The sequence below is a fragment of the Heliangelus exortis genome, chromosome 1, assembly GCF_036169615.1.
Source record: "Heliangelus exortis chromosome 1, bHelExo1.hap1, whole genome shotgun sequence".
Lineage (NCBI taxonomy): Eukaryota > Metazoa > Chordata > Aves > Apodiformes > Trochilidae > Heliangelus > Heliangelus exortis.
In genome coordinates this window covers 141448671-141465878 of record NC_092422.1, presented here as the reverse complement: position 1 = coordinate 141465878, position 17208 = coordinate 141448671, and the positions used below count along the sequence as shown (strand labels likewise).

The following is a 17208-nucleotide window of genomic DNA, read 5'->3' as shown; positions in this document are numbered from 1 at the left end:
AGGAGGACTGCTGCCTGGCGGCCCAGGCTGAGGGGGTGTCCGGGTCACCGCGAATGCGGTGTGGGCTGCTGAGCCTGGGGCACCCAGCGCTGCCTTCAGAGCCTCGGAAATGAGTAGCCGGTTGGGTCTGTTTGGAGGTTTTTTAGGTTTGTTTTTGTTTGTTTTTAATTTTTTTTTTTTTTTTTTTTTAATTACTAGTGGTAATTACTGCCTGCCAGGTAACGCGTCTGAAAAAGAACTCGAGTTGCAGGCTGAAATGAGAAACCAAAGTTTCGGGTCTGCAGTTAGCAGCGGATGACCCGAGTAAACCCCAAAATCACCTTCTGCTGAACAGAAGCTGCTCTCTTTCCTGTGTGAGGGGGGTGTTCCGTGAGAATGTACAAACGCCTGAGGGATGAGAGAAATCCAGAGAAGGTGCTGCGGGGTTGCCAGTGGTCCAGGGGCTGCTGCCAGGTGAAGCAGATGGTCCCGATGCTGCAGCCTCATACAGGTGTGTGCATCTTAGGTAGGATACACATAGGAATGACAAGGAGGTGAAAGAGTTACAGGTGTTTTTTTTTTATGAACACGAACTTACAACTTAAATACTGTAGTAAAGTTGTATTTATGGCCATCTACATGAAGCACATAGCTGTGTAGCTCTTATTTTTCCTTCAAGTAGCTCTGTAAATGATGTATTTCTGTACAACATCAAACACAGAATACAGTTTTGGCGTGTTTGAGACATGCAGTTGAAAACCCATGTTTTCAGTTCCACCAGACAGAAAACAATCTTCATTTGAAACACTTCACAATTTTTAAAACCTTAACTGAATATTCGTAAAATTTTGCACTGCCTCATGGTAAAAATACAGAAAATAGTTCAGAATTGTGTAGTGTTAGTGCTATTCCTTTCCATACTGATGAGGATCCAATACGGAAATTTGAGATTTTAAATTTAAAAAGTGATGTAGAAATAAAAGTGCAAATGCTTTCTAGGAGACCCTAGGAGGCAGAGTATCAACATGTGCAGATTACTTTGCTCTAAGGTCCCTTTGAATCCAAACCTGTGGCTTTGGACTCTTAACTGCTTGAAGATTTGGAAATGAGACAATCGAAGTCCTAACGCATGTTCAGAGCTTAATTTTGCAAGCTCCCCTTAACTTTTGACTTGAAAGAACTCTGCAAACATTGGAAAAACTCTGGCTTTCAATTTGACTTTGGCATGGTGAAATGTGGCTTTTGCAGGCCAGTGATCTGTTCACATTTACCATAAATAATGTCTAGAAATCTAACCTGTAACTAGACTGTTAGAGTAACTTCTGGAAGGGTTTGTTTCCTTCTCTTTCCCCAACCCCCTTAAGACTTTTTGTCTTACAGGATTTGTTTGCAATCTGCTAGCTGAAGCTCTGAGGCAAATTTGCCAGATCTGGGACTGCATCATCATCCTGCACATCTGGAAATGGTTTATGGGCTCTCATTCCTCCAGTGCAGCGTCTGGACTCCGTGCTATTCCTCAGCAGCAGAGAGAGAGAGAGAGAGAGAGAAAAGAAAGCCAGCACAACTCCAAAGTAAACTTTGAAGAGTTTGAAAAAGGAATTGAATCTTAAAGCTGTTACTGTGCCCTGTAAGGCCCTTGCGTGTGGGACTTCAAAGGAGAATGATGGTCAAGGAAGCTTTGGCAAGAGTGATTACAGCTGTGGGCTATCTAGGATCCAAGTAAATAGCTCTACAGCTCTTCAGGAGAGAGGAGTCCTGAATACTGTTCTGCTTTGAAGAGGTAAAAAAGTCTAATTAAGCAGGAAATATCTGAGCAGTAATGTCACGGTTTCTGAGCTTTCCCTTCTGCAGCCTCTCATTTTGTTACAGGATTTGGCAACTGAGTTATGGACTGCCAGGTTCCAGGAACCAATCTGTACAGTCAGAAAAAAAATGAGTAAATATTTGCAGGGGAACAGATACTGCTCTCTTTCCTTAAAAATCGGTGGGGAATCAATCTGAGTTTCTGAGGCTTAGGAATGCTGTAGTTTTAGAACTCAAACTTGTATGAGAGTCTGTATGAGTTTGGATTTTAAAGTTTAAAACATGGTTCAGTTTGTGTTGATTTAGTAATTTCTGAAGATACAGGGAAGCTGTGGCTATACAACTTTTATCTCGCAGTGATTATGAACATTGTCATTACAAAAGTTAATTGAAATTTACTAATTAGCTTCATGGAAATCAGAGGAAGATTGTGGTTAGCTGAAGTGGAGTTAGAAAGTTAGTCCAAAAATATAGGGGGTTCTGTTGTCTCTCTGATTACCTAAACTAGTGAATTTTTTAAATGGATAAGATGGCAATACTTGTGCATAATGTGTGGTAGAAGGGCTTTCTCAGCAGTGGTTTTTCTTTTTGACTGATAAGCTCGATTTCCTCTCTGTGTAGATTAATGCCACATGAAGGCAGTGGGCTGCTAGAATGTAGATAAGTACTGCAGATGTAAAAGGACTTTCAGAAATAGTCCTCCCTCACTACAACTTAGTAATTTTTTGGGACCTAAATACATGTGACTAAAAATGGTTTGCAAACAAAGCCACGTCTTAGCTTTATTTGTATTTTTATTGTAATTTAACTGGTAAGTTAGAGAGTAATTGAGGATACCACCTGAACTGGAGCATCAACCAATGAGAGAGGCAGTCAGCTTTGTGACTCAGATTTCAAGAATTCTTCCTGTTCCAACTTTTCTCCTGGAGTCGGAATAAAATGAATTTTTATATGTGCACAGAAACTGTCATATATCCTTGTGTGCTGTAGTATGTCCATATCTGTATGTATGGGAATAGGAAAAGTTACTGTGCTGTGCACAATATATATATACAGTGTATAAATACATACTGTGTATAGTGTAAAAAATGACATACTTTTATTTTCCTCTCTGCCCCAGCTTCTGATGCTGTTTTTTGCTGGGTTTTTTTGTTTTTCATAAACAGTAGTTTTGGGTACAGAATTCAAGTGGAGGTTGTATTTCCCACAATCTTCCATTTCAGGGATTATGTTGTGTCTTCTCAGGCATAAAGTCATGGCCACGCTTAGGCCTGGTGTAGAAGTACTTCATTTTCTTCAGCATCACAAATAATTTACTTAAATACAAGCAACACCAACTTCCCTCTTACTGTTAGTGGAAGGATATTGCTGTTTTAAATATTTTCACTATTGCTCTGATATTTTCTGAGCATCTGAAAGACATTGCTCCAGTATAAAATTCCCGTGTATTGGGGAACATACTCCAGGAAGAGATTAGAATTTGTGATTGTTACTATGTTTTAGGTGAGATCAGATATAAATATAAATGTATTCATGAATTGCATCAGTAGGTGTTTTGATACTTTGCACAATGTCTTAAAAAATCTTACTGATGCAGGTAGTTGGATGGAATTTATTAAAAGGTTATTCCTTTCAAACTACTGGTAATTTAAATTAAAATATGTACTAGATATAACTCAGAATATTAGCTAGTTGTTCCAAAAAAAAGTTATTTACAAAGACAGAGTTCAGTTTTACCAGGTCAGCAGTAAAGTTTGATGATGCAAAACCTTCTTCCTGAAATAACTTGCTATTTATTGCTGTTCTTAATGATTTTTCTATCTCTCGTTTTAAAAAATAATAATAATTTATTTCTCTTTTACCACAGATCACAGTTCTCATCCAACAGGACATATGGCTCTTTTAAAGAAAAGTAAGTTAAATAAAACCCATTTGAAACATATTTGTAAAAGAGGACATAAATGTCAAATGGAATTTCTCGTGCAGCTGTTGTCACAGTTGCATGCAAATTTATAGTTCTAGTTTTGATAAATTGTGCTTAACTTTAAATATAGAAATAAGTCTTTTCCTAACTAAGATAACTACGACCATAAATCCCATTAATTTAAAATTACTCAGTGCCTTACTGCACGAGACTGGTGGGTCTGGAAGAGTGCAGGTAGCTGCTAGTTTCAGGTGGGTTGTACCTAGAGCACTGAATCTGTTTTTTTTTAACAGAACTCTGCACATGAATGCTGTTCATACTCACAATTGATGTGTGACCCCTAGAAATCTGGGGTTCTTATTAGCTGTCAGTAACTGAAAATGGACCTGTGTTTGCCTTCCGTTTTGCACCCAAAATTTCTCTGAAGTCAGTGTGCAATTTCTTCAGATAGTTTAAATCAGTGCAGGTTTGGTGATATATATTTACCAATTTCAATTTATTCTCATGCCCAGTTCTGGTTAAATTGTCCCTTTTGGTTGTAATAGTTCAAAACTTTAATCCCTGTGTTCTTTTGAACACCTTAAAAACCTTTTATGGTGGTGCAAAATTATCAAAGTAGTTGATTACATAGAACTCCCATCATCTGAGAAACTGTTGATGGGGATAATTAATTCCTACAACATTTCCTGTTGTACTCAGTCAATTGCCCAGGTGCCTGCTCATGGTCTGTGTTGAGTAACTTGAACTTGTACAAGACAGTCTGGTAGGAACTGCAAATCAGGATACAAAAAGTATATACATAACATACAAAAAGCATATAATAATACATATAAAATGTATATTACAGGTATAATATATATTATACAATATATATAATTTAGTAATATATACAAAAAGAATACAAAAAGTAAATACAGTAAGGTCTTAGCTGTTGCATGGTTTGTTTTGATTTACTTATTAAAGTAACTGGGTCAAAATGTTTATGTATTTTCAAATATTTTGGAACATGTCTGGTTTTAGTAGCATGCTGTTTTGTTTTTTTTTTTTCCTGTATTTTTAGAGTTCTTCTCAAATACACCTTGAAAATCTGAATATTGAAATTAAAAAAAATGATCCTGTGTTTGAAGTTTTGTCAGGGAAGCATGGGAGAAGGAAAGGGCTAGGTGCAAATAATTAAAGCATTAAATCCTGTGATGGTAGACAGCAAACTAGCTGAGAAAAGAAAGTTCCAGGCTCCTGGTAAAATTCAGAATAATGGGAATTTCCTAGTAGGGAAATTTGTTTTAGTACTCCTATCTATATTGGGAGCTTAATTATCAATGAAAATCAGGTAGTTGGAAATAATTGTAATGAGGTAGAGATGCTATTGTGTTTTTAACATAAAGTTTTTAGCTTAATCAAATAACAAGAGAAAGCAGAAGTTGATAAGCACAGCAAATACAGGGTATTGAGAGGGGTTAATAGAGATTGCCTGTCATTCATTTGATTGTCAGCCCAGAGTTAGACTGTGACAGATATCTACTACTTGAAAATTTGATTTAAAAAAAAATATATATTTGGGAATTAGCTTTTATACTGATTGTTAAAAATTTATCCCTTTTATTTCAGTTAACCAGATCTTACTGTTACTTCTCATCTTAACTGTGTGTGCCATTCTATATAACAAAGTACACCAAGTGCCATCTGCATTAAAGAATGAAGCAGGTAAATGGCTTGTATTTGTTTCATTTATGTTCTTGTTTTGTATTACTTATATCTTCATATGAACAGTGCTTTTTGTCTTACTGGATCCTGACTGCTCTGCAGTAGATGAGCTACTCATGCTGTTGCATGTGATCTGGGGTGCAGAATTTTTTGCTTCTGAATTACTTGAATAGGAGACTCATAGTAATGACTAAGAATTGTAATTCTGATTCATATTTTTGTCCAGATATCACTGATGTAAATGGAAGCTGGAGTATATTCTTAGCTGTGCTGAAGAGTGCTTGAGTTGTCAAGTGATAATGAACTTGTCCCTTTGGGAGTGTGGTTTGCCTACCTATTCATTTCAGATGGATCATCAGATCTTGACATGATTTACAGCAGAAGTTTTTGCTGGGATTTTTATAGTGACAGCTGCTGAGGTTGATATGATTGGACTAGAATTACATCTTTAGACTAATACCTTATTCACTGTGCCAAGGTAAACTATGTTGCTATGAATATACATACCTACACAGGTTGTACATAGATTGTACATAGACTACAGATAGAACACACATAGAGCTGAATATACATAGATAAGAGTTTAATGGTTGTGTTTTAACCAGTGTAAACATACCCATATAAGTTCTGTAAGTTAATCAGTTCTAAAAATGTTCTGTAGCAATAATGTGAACTGATTCAGTATTGTTCAGATTTTTCCCCTTTTATCATTAGCAGCTTCCTGATGTACAAAATTTTGCACTCTTCCTTTTTAGCCTGCTCCCCAGAGAAGTGAAGCTCATGCAGTTGCACCATCTCTTCCACTTACCTCCTTCCTTCGATAATTTTGGAGCCAATTGTTCAATTTGTACTAAATGTAACTGAGAAGTAGAAGTCTCAAAGGTATTCAGACTTCTTCAGGTTTCCTGTCACTAAGTGGCTGCATGGAGGACAGGCTGAATTGTTCCTCTGCTGAGTAGAAGATGCTGAGAAATCTGTTTTTATTCTGTTTGGAGGTACCCAGCAGTCCAGTCAAACCTGCATGTAGTTATGGACTGGTAGCACCTCATGCTGTGTGCCTTGCCAGACATGGATGTGTATAGGATGTGGTAAGGAAAGAGGGTGATTGTGATATGATTCCACTGCTTATGGAAGTACATACTCATTCCTGTGACCCAGGTCTGATATAAAAAGATTCTTGGTTTTCTATTATAATGGATAGTTTTGTTTCTTGCAGTTGATTTGGAGAGTCCTGAGGAACTGGAAGAAGAAATCCCAGTCGTAATCTGTGCTGCTGCAGGCAGGATTGGTGCAGCTGTAGCAGCAATCAGCAGCATCTACAGCAACACAGAGGCTAATGTTTTGTTCTACATAGTTGGGCTGAAGACCACCATCCCTCATATTCGGTATGTACCACCCTTATTTTATTTCATGCTGTAGTTAGAACCAGCCTGTTCTCCTTAGCTTGGGCATAGACTTGGAAGGAAGTTTCAGGGAAATGTTTCTGCCTTTTATTGAAGTGATGCTGTAAGTAGCAGTCCTCAGGATTCTCTGTGTTTAGAAAAAGGGACTGTTTTACCCTGTGCAAGGTACTGGCTGGTGTATAGGGGTGTGAAATAGCCAGATCATCCCCATACCAGTGCCTCTTTGCCTCTTGTAGATCAGCTCCAGAAGAGTTTGCAGTAAGGTAAGTATATACATGCTTATTGTCACAACTCCCATTTTGTGGCACTGCATCTGGTGCTGTCTCTTAAAACTTCAGTATAGAAAAACATGTTCTTTAAAGCTAATTTCAAGTAAGAGAGTTTATTAAAAGTTAGAGACTCAAAGAAGCTTGTAATGAAAACATTTTTCAGTGTTGAAATTTGCAAATATTGTCTAAAAAGGGGAAGGTGTGAACCAAAATTAAAGCAGATTTCTAAGCATTTCTCACCTCTGGCTACTGGACTTCTGTAGCCTTACCCACAATTTGTGTCAAAGTGAAAAGTAAAAGGTTCCACGGGCATATTTTTCCCATCAGTTTATCAGTAACCTGATAATAGAGTGAAGAATGGTTTTTATGAATCTGCAATTGGCATGAAGCTAGAAAAGAGACAGTGGATATATTGAAGAGCAGGACAAGAGCTGAAAAGAAACTCTGTCATGAAGTGGAAAAATGACCTGTATAATGTTGATGAGATTCAGTTCAAGGTAATGACAACATAACTAGTATGGAAATAAATGAATGTATGGGCACAGGATGAAGCAGGAGTCTGTTAGTACTCATTTGAAAAACTACAGAATTATAACTGACCCCACTGATTCAAAAAACCCCACAAACAAACAAAGAAAAGCATACATCATATGGATATGCATGTTGATGTAAATGACCACAGGAGATGTGAGGCAACTTTTTTTGGTCTTGCAGACACTGTTAACCAGGTGAACTTCATGAGGTTCAAGACCAAGTACAGGGTCCTGGACCTGGATCAGAACAATCTGCTCTCTCAGTACAGACTGGGGGATGAGGTTTTAGAAAACAGCCCTGCAGAAAAGGGCTTGGGAGTGCTGGTGGATGAAAAGCTGGACATGAGCCAAGAGTGTGCACTTGCAACCCAGAAGGTCAATTACATCCTGGGTAGCACTAAAAGAAGTGTGGGCAGCAGATGGAGAGAGGTGATTCTGCCACTTTGCTCTTTAAGTTCTCACCTGGAGTATTGCATCCAGCACTGGAGCCCTCGATACAGGAAGGGCATGGATCTGATGGAGCAGGTCCAGAGGAGGGCTATGAAAATTATCAGGGGGCTGGAACACCTCTTCTGTGAAGATAGAAGGCTTGTTCAGCCTGGAGAAGAGAAGGCTCCAGGGACACCTAATAGTGACCTTCCAGTATCTGAAAGGGGACAACAGGAAGGCTGGAGAGGGGCTGTTTGCAAGGGCTTGTAGTGATGATTTTAAATTAGAGAAAAATAAATTTAGATTGGTAAGGAAGCAGTTGCCACAAAATACTGTCACTGCTCTATTCTGAGTGCAGGTCTGCTTGTTTATAGAAAACTGTGTAGGCTTTTAAGGATTAGCTTTGATGATCACTTTCACTTCCCCTTTGAAAAAATATTATTGCAGATATGTTCTGCTAATTGTGTAGGATGAAATTAATACCTTATGGATTAAGCAGTAGTCTTTTTTCCTGGTAAGAGGTTTTACTTTTCTCTCAGTATATTGATAATAAAATTAACTGAGATAATTGATTTTAACTCTACAGCCTTCCCTAAAACTCAGCAACCATTTCCATCCCATTAAATGCAGTAACTCTAATTCAAGGGCAGTTTACTAAACCTACTTACACTCCCTAAATAAGAGTGTAAGAATGGTTTGTGATACTCTTAATTTTCACTCTTATTTCCGCTATTTTCTTCACTTCTCATCCATATGTTTTTAATGTAATACATATTTCTCATTATAACTGAATATAGACAGAAAGGAAGATCAAATGTACCAATAAGTCAGCACATGCTTGGACCTGAAATGTTGAGTTCATCACTTCAGTGTTTCCATTTCCTACTATTAAGGCTGGAGATGAACTTTCTATAAGGGCTTGTAGTGACAGGACAAAGGGCAATGGTTTTAAATTAGAAAAAAAGTAAATTTAGATTAGATGCTAGGAAAAAATTCTTTACCATGAGGGTGATAGAAGAATGGCACAGGGTGCCCAGGGAGGTAGTTGAGGCCTCATCCCTGGAGATATTCAAGGTGAGGCTTGACGAGGCTCTGAGCAACCTGATCTAGTTGAGAGTGTCCCTGCTTACTGCAGGGGTGTTGGACTAGGTGACCTTTAGAGGTCCCTTCCAACCCAAGTTATTCTATGACTAACACATCAGAAATGTATTTAGTTTTAAGTGCTCCAGGAAGGATTTTGAAGAGAGGTCAGAGGAGAACAGTAGGCGATGGTGTCAAGAAATCTGACACAATAATGAAAAATCGGTCTAGTCTAAAGAAAATATGGTTAGGAGGTGATGGGGGCAGGCATCTTGAAGGATGTAAAACTAGTGGGAGAAAACTGTCCTCTGCTTTAAAAGCACAGCAGATAGAATAAGAAAAAATGGTCTTCAACTGTAGCAAGAAAACCTAGAAAAATTGCATTTAATGCTAGTGATGGTGAAAGATGGGCTGTTTGAGCAACATGCGGAGTCTCTGGTTTTGGCAGTGGTGTAGGGCATTTTTTTGCTGTTTCTTTTTTTGTGATTTTGTTTATTTATGTATTTATTTAAAGTAATGGTTTAAATAAATGTCTGTGTGCAATAGCTGTGGATTCTCTCCAAGATTCTCTCTTGGAACAGAGCAGATACAGTGAGCTTCTGAAGTCCATTTTTTTCCCATGAATCTGTAAGTTTAGTAATGGAAGTAGTTGCCATACATTCAAATGTTTATTTTATCACTTTTTGTTGTGGTTTTTTTTTTTTTTTTAAATCACAGCAAATGGATTGAAAATTCTAAGCTGAAAGAAATAAAGTTTAAGGTTGTGGAATTCAACCCTATGGTACTAAAAGGAAAAATCAGACAAGATGCATCACGCCCTGAGCTTCTGCAGCCTGTGAGTAAATGAACACTGCATAATAAACTTTCAGGATTTTTAATGAATATTACAGGCTTTAAAATGTCCTAGTTCTCTGTTCCCTTACACAGGGGGGTGTAAGCCAGAGAAACCACATCAGATCCAAATGCTAAGCCCTCACTCAAGAAGGAAAAGTGCACTATAACAATCTTACAACTTTTCCACCCTTGTGGGACCTGGTTATTTGGTGACATAAACGTGGTAATTTGAATGTGTAGTATCTTCAAGAATATATTCACAGTTTATTAGAGGGAAGTTCTAAAATGTTCTGTGTGCCTCTGTGATGCTGAGTTGGCTGCATTCTGCTCATGCCCAGGGTTGATTCAAAGGCTCATCTAAATGTTAGTGGCTGTCAGGGGAGGCAAGTCAGATGTTAGAAGTTAACAGGAAAATAACAATCAAAATAGAGAACATCATTATGCCACAGTACAAATAAATAGTTTTCACTCATCCTACTATGTGCAATCTTTGTCCCCTTACCTAAAAAAGATGTAGCACCACAGGAAAATGTTCACATCTGTTTAGAATGTTTACTCTTCCTGTCCTTCTCTGAGCCTTTGACGTTTCTAATGTATGGAAAACATTTAATGCAAGGCATCAGTGGGTTAAAGTTTTTCAGCCTGGAAATGTGATTTCTAGTGTCAAAATAGTGGAGGTCTACAGAACTGAGTGGTATGGAGGACTGGATGAGGGATGGTTGCTCACCATCTTTTCCAATGATGTAAGATTAAATTAACTAAAAAAAGTTAAATTTGTACATTTTTCATCCCTTGAGTACTAAACCTCTAGAATTCTTTTCTGAAAGGTTTTATGAACTAAACAATTTACAGGGATTCATTGAGGACTGAAGTTTTATATTTAAATAGATCACATCTGGTTCTGGAAATTCCTTAAGTTGCAAATAGCTGAAAGCTAGGGGAATACTTACTCAATTCTTATTTTTCACTGAGCGTCTGCTTAGACCACTCTGAAGGCAGGTGCTGGGTAAAATGTTCTGAATCAGTATGGTTGTTCTTATGTTCTCAGTCCCCTTCCCCTGTGCTGTATTCTTCACTGCTGTTGTTATCCCATATAACTGGCATATCTATACCACCAGTCAGATCATTCCACAGTGTGGCACAATGACACTGTTAAATTTGTTTTGTGTAGTTTATGCTGTAAAAATGTGTTAAGAAGAGAACTGGTCCAGGAAGGTGATCCCTCCTCTTTGCTCTGCACTTGTGAGAACCCATCTGGAGTTCTGTGTCCAGTTCTGAACTCACCATTACAAGAAATATAGGAAGTTACTGGGGCAAATCCAACACAGGGCTGCAAAGATGATTAAAGGAATGGAGAATCTTGTGTATGAGGAGAGGCTGAGAGAGCTGTGGCTGTTCAGCCTCGAGAAGAGAGGCTCAGGAGGACCTTGCCAGTGTGTATAAATTCCTAAGGGGAAAGACAAGATGCAATGGGCACAAAATAAAATACCTGCAGTTCCCTCTTGACACAAGAGAAAAAAACCAACAAACTACTATGGTGAGAGTTGTCAGACACTGGAGCAAGTTGTCCAGAGAGTCTGCTGAGTCTCCATCTGTGGAGATACTCTAATAAAACTGGGGATTTTTCCATGGCAGCTTGCTTGGGTGGGCCCTGCTTGAGAAGAGGGTTGGACAAGATCATCATAATAGGACCCCTTCTAAACTTAATGACTCTGTGAAGAAGCAACCGTTTTGGGCTGCTTGGTTAGGGCCAGAGTAAATGAAGCAGTGACAAATAATAATGGGTTTAAAATTCTAGTAATGATACTAGGAAAACTGGGAAGGATGAAATAAATGACTGGTGGCTAGTGCTCAATGAAGAGAGAAATTAAAACTGATCGTTAATAGAGGCAGAAATGTGAGACTATTGCACCAAGCAGCTTTACCATTTAGTCTTTTCTTTCTGTTTAATAGCTGAACTTCGTTCGATTTTATCTTCCTTTGCTTATCCAGAAACATGAGAAAGTAATATATTTGGATGATGATATCATAGTTCAAGGTAAGCTTTCATCCAAAAAGCAGTTTCTAGGAGAATTAAAAAGTTACTGCAGCTTTTTATAGTCCTTTGGAAATACAAATTGAGGCTGCTGCTAGGAGTGTTGTACTCGGGAAGACTATTTATTTAAACAAAAGTCTGAAGAAGAGTTCATCTCCATATATCTTTTGAATAACTGGTTTTGATAAGAACATGTATGTATGGGTTTAATTTTAGTTGAATCTAGTCAAGTGCTGAAAGATGTCATGGATTTCAGCATATATCCTGCAATATTTATTGTTAAGTATGTGACATACATTTCCTGCTAGTATTTGGATTCCCATAAATGCTGCCAGTTAATTATCCAAAATTGCTGTTATTGAGAACAAGTTGAATTTACTCAAGTAAGGGGGATAAAACTCAAAACTCTCAAAATGTCATTTTGAGCATCTTCAGCTGAGACTCCGTAGCAATTTGAAGAATCATGGTGAAAGATTTCAGAGTTCCTAGGCAAATGGTACCAGTTAGAAGACATTCAAATCCTGGGGGAAAAATAAATCATACAAAAAGATTTAATTAGAGGAACAACTACTTTTTTTTAAAGATTAATTTGTTTTTTTCTCATGCAGTACAGCAGTGTACTGTTTTACATTAATGCTGTTTTGTCAAAAATCTAAAGCATTGCACAATATGATCTGCTACAAGGAAAATTAACTCTATCCTACCTAGGCCCAGTACACAAGGACTAAAAAAATATTTTACCTATCCTTGTTAAACATCAAAGGGATGTTCAGTGAAAATTTCCTTTGGGAAGGAACGAGTGTAACCAAAATAAACTTTCTGGCCTGAATTAATCTTTGATGTAAGAACATTAAGCATGGGGCATTTACACGTGACAAATGTGTACACATGACATTTTTTTTCTCCAGTCCTTTTCTGCACCATTCTATAGTTTTGTCTCTGACAGGTTTTAGAACATTTGCACTGTAAGGGGCAGCTGTTAGCTGCTTTATAAAATATTAAGCTGCTCTGCCTGTCTGATTTTAATTTGCAGTAGACTTGATACAACAGTTTCTTCACCATATGTGTTTCCAGTGATTATCCCTGCTTTTTTGATTTGTTGCTCTGTCTGGCATTGATGTGGAACAGCAATATTTAACTCCTTGAAAGCTTCTTAAAATCTTCACTTACATTCTGGATTCACAAGCAGTTTAAGTTGAGCCCACCTGCTCCACCTTGATCCCTCCTGGCACCTGTGCAGGTGTTCACCAGAAATGTCATTGATTTCAGCCTGAATTTGTTCACAGGTAGAAGGAGAAGAGGGGAAGCAGGGGTTTCTCTTTCATTAGAGGTGTCAGTTTTTGCCAGCTGTAGCATTTCTGGAGCTGCAGGATGAAGGTGTAGTTTCAGATTACAGTTTGTGGCAGGCTGCTGCTGAAGTGGCCTCTTCTGTCTCTCTCCTCCCAGACTTCTCCTCTTCCTTGCTTTATATCTACAGTTGTGCAGCTGTAGATAAGTATATCCAGCTGATTGACCTGGCAGAAGACTAGTCGTTCAAAATAAAAAAAAAATAAAAAACCAAGCCAAAACCAAAATCCACAAACAAACAAAACCAAAACCAAACAAAAAAACCCTCCAAACCTTTTTTTTTTTTTTTTTTCTTTTTTGTTTCTCCCCTTCCCTTCAGTCAGCCTAACTTGCTTACCCTGGGGCTGTGCAATCAGGGCCCTGGAAGAGGGGAATAAAGATGGACATGCTGGACTGAGAAGAAGGGAGGGAAGGAGGAAGGCTGTTCTGGCAGCCTTTCCCCATGGTTTAGCTGTAATGTGAGACTGTGGTCTCTGTCAGATGTTTCTGGAATGGGAGTGGCTGAGACTTCTGGCAGGGGGAAGGAGTGAATGGGTTCGTTTGGGTTTAATTTCAGGATCATTTGTTTGTTGGTCGTTGTTTTCTGCATATCAGAAATGTGAGGTGTCAGCCCAGAATTGGTTTTGATTGTGTTTTTTTTCCTTTTTCCTTTATCTTCTTTTCTTTTTCTGCTCTCACTTGAAAATTAGAAGGAAAAAAAAAGGAGCAAATACCTAGTAAGGAATCTTGATCTTCAACAGTTAAGTGTCCCATTAGTTCAAATGCTGTTTCTTGGTGGGGCATGAGTCCTAACCCAAGTTTTCCAACCAGCTGGTGAGTTCAGACAAATAAATAAAAAACCTCTGCCTGTGCATTGGCTCTCTGAAGACAAGCTCTATGAATGCATAACTTTGTAACCAGGCTTCTTAACAATGTAATCAGCTTCTACTTAAGTTGATTTTGGACCAGAACCTGGATGTATTGAATATTTAGACATCCAGATTTGAAAATTGTCCCACATTATAAGATTCAGCCTTTGTTAATATCTTGGCTATCCTCTAAAATTGGTGTGTTCATAAGTTGTATATGGGAACACAAGTTTTCCTATCAACTCTGTAGCAGTGAAGTAAGTTTCTTCTCATCCTTTTCACCTTTCTGTAATCAGGTGACATCCAGGAACTCTATGATACTAAGTTAGCTGCTGGACATGCTGCAGCTTTTTCAGATGATTGTGATCTGCCTTCTACACATGAAATGGTTAGAAGTGTAGGGATGCAGGTAAGATGCTGTTTCAGAATTCTAATCAGGAATGTCTTGACCCACAATTGTAAGATGATTTTACACATTTTTCTCTGCAGTGGCAGCTTTATTGTTTGTTGTTGTTTTTTTTTTTTTTTAATAGTTTTGTAATAGCTTTAGTGGTAATTAAGAACTACTTTTTGTAGTAACTCTGTAATGCTATGCAGAAGTAATTGAAATCTGTATTGCTCTTTGGATTGTACTAAAATATGTTTTGTATTTTGCTTCAGTAGATCATGAGCACTTATGGAACATCTAATGAAGACACCATATATGATATTTGTATTAGTCAAATATGGAATAAAACTCAGGAAAACAAGTCTAAAGGCTAATTCCTGAGCTGAGTTCTGCAGCACTGTCAATGAGTTCCTCTAGCATTAGAGCTGTACAAGCCTGATGCTACATCATCTAGAGTAAGCTACAGAAAGACAAACACAGGGTGAGGGAAGAGCCCTATCAAACTTGCATGAAAAAATACTGTGGAAAAAGTAATTCAGCAGCTGGAAGTATCCTGCCTTGTGTCATACAGAAATCAAGACATGTAACCATCACTTAGAAACTCAGTTTTAGGAGAGCATACTTAGTTTCCATGTGAGTGGTAAAGAAATGCACTTACACTTACCTTTACAGAGATTCATAGGAGATAAATGCACTTTTTCTTTTATGTCTTAGAACACATATATGGGATTCTTGGACTACAGAAAACAAGCAATTAGAGATCTTGGCATCAGCCCCAGCACCTGCTCCTTTAATCCTGGAGTATTTGTTGCTAACATGACTGAATGGAAGCATCAGCGGATTACAAAGCAGTTGGAAAAGTGGATGCAAAGAAACGTAGAGTATGTGTGGAAATCTATATATCTGACTATATTCAGTTGAAAGTTTAACTTTCTGTTTAAAAGCTCTTAACAGTTTTAAACTCCAAGAAGTATCACTTTGTTTTATGAGACCTCAAAGTAACTTATGTACCAGAATTCCCATCTGTCTGACCAGTTACGTACCAGGAAATGGCCAGCTGGAATTTTAGTCTTGTGTTTGATGACAAACCACAGTTCATCTTAAGGGACACTGACAACATGTGGTTCATGTTTTGGGTGACAAACCTGACAGGATTAAACTTGTGATCTTCCCTTCCTGAGGCTGGCTTAAGGAAGGAGGGATGTTCCCTTGTTTGTGTGGAGCTGCTCATATTGTAACATCAGCCAAACTGTAGCTGGACACTGTATTCCTTAAATACCAGTAGAAAACACTTTTTTCTACAGATGAACGACATTTGGCATTAAAGATACCTTTTTGGCATTGATCATGAACAAGTCACGACACAGTGAGACACTGTTAGTAGTTCACTGTCAACCTGTATTTGCAAACTTTAAATTTACTTTCTCTACAAAGGGTTAAATTTAAATTTGGCACAGCCAAAGGGGAACTGAATAGCTTGTGCTATTGGACTGTGTCCATTACTTGTTGATTTCAGAAATGAACAGAGGGGGAGAGACACAAGTGATACACATGGGAAGGAATGAGAAGCCAAACGGTGCTTTTTCTTACTCTCCTTACATAACATATCCTGAACAAGCAACTTCAGGAGTTTGAAAAAACTCCATGAATCTTACTGTAAATTTTATCTATTAGGTTGATTTTATATCTTAATAACACAGTCATGTTCTTACTACTTAGATTTTGAAATGACAGTGAAATAAAATGACTCAGCATTTGAAACCCAGTTGTGAGGGGAGGTTACATTTTTGTGTTCTGTAGCCCCTGAGCAGTTCCTGGTGCTTCCCATGTTCCCTCCCTGTTGGGCTGGCAGGTGGGCCCACTGTCCCAAGGCTGGGGTGGCCTTGCCCATGTGCTACCTGGCCAGCCAGGCCTTCAGCACACTGTGCCAGACATCTGGCTGCTGCCTCCTTGTGCCTCCCCTTACAGTGTTGGGCTTTATCTAGCCCTGGATTTATCACAAAATTCTTAGGAAACCATTACTTTTTGGATGCTAGTTTATACTAACTCTGCAAATTAGTCTAACTAGACACTGACAAATCTGATTTGAAGTTAACTTACAGGGTTCATAATTCAGTAAATTCTCTGAAGAAACTGGGTTAAATGATGTTTGATTTCTTTATGCTAGCAGCTTTTTTTTCTACCATGAACACTTCCAGCCTTGTAGATGATAGGATGTGTATAGAAGTGGGTCTGATTCACATTTTCCTTGGAAGCAATGATTTACTCAACAGGAATTGGATCTGCACGTATAAGTAAGCAGCAGTAGGAAGGAGCATGCTGAAAACTGGCCTATTCAAAATTATTTTGAATTTTGCCAGAATACTTTTTAATCTTCTGACTTTTGTACTGAAAACTCCTTCATTGAGATTTTGAACTTTTTTCTTTTTTTTTTTTTTTTTTTTTTCCCCCCTTTTGCAGGGAAAACCTCTACAGCAGCACACTTGGGGGAGGTGTGGCAACCTCTCCGATGCTAATTGTATTTCATGGAAAGTATTCTACTATTAACCCCATGTGGCACATAAGGCATCTTGGTAAGTTTAACTTCCCCCTGTTTGCAGTTGAAACTAGAAGTGAGACATTTTTTAAGATT

The 17208-nt window shown here is 38.1% G+C and overlaps 1 protein-coding gene across 3 annotated transcripts in view; it reads left to right on the top strand.

Moving 5' to 3' along the window:
* Positions 1 to 178: 178 nt before the first annotated feature.
* Positions 179 to 17208, top strand: part of GLT8D2 (glycosyltransferase 8 domain containing 2) — a 22998-nt gene continuing 5968 nt past the window's right edge. For 2 of the 3 annotated variants that reach the window (XM_071728499.1, XM_071728477.1), the window contains exons 1-9: positions 179 to 505; positions 3650 to 3694; positions 5315 to 5410; positions 6627 to 6795; positions 9842 to 9959; positions 11912 to 11996; positions 14485 to 14597; positions 15291 to 15457; positions 17037 to 17149. In XM_071728499.1, coding sequence (XP_071584600.1) covers positions 376 to 505; positions 3650 to 3694; positions 5315 to 5410; positions 6627 to 6795; positions 9842 to 9959; positions 11912 to 11996; positions 14485 to 14597; positions 15291 to 15457; positions 17037 to 17149 — 1036 coding nt within the window. In that variant the 5' untranslated portion in view covers positions 179 to 375. Of the gene's footprint in view, positions 506 to 1380; positions 1760 to 3649; positions 3695 to 5314; positions 5411 to 6626; positions 6796 to 9841; positions 9960 to 11911; positions 11997 to 14484; positions 14598 to 15290; positions 15458 to 17036; positions 17150 to 17208 lie in introns of all 3 variants that reach the window. The other variant, XM_071728488.1, reaches the window with a different exon arrangement.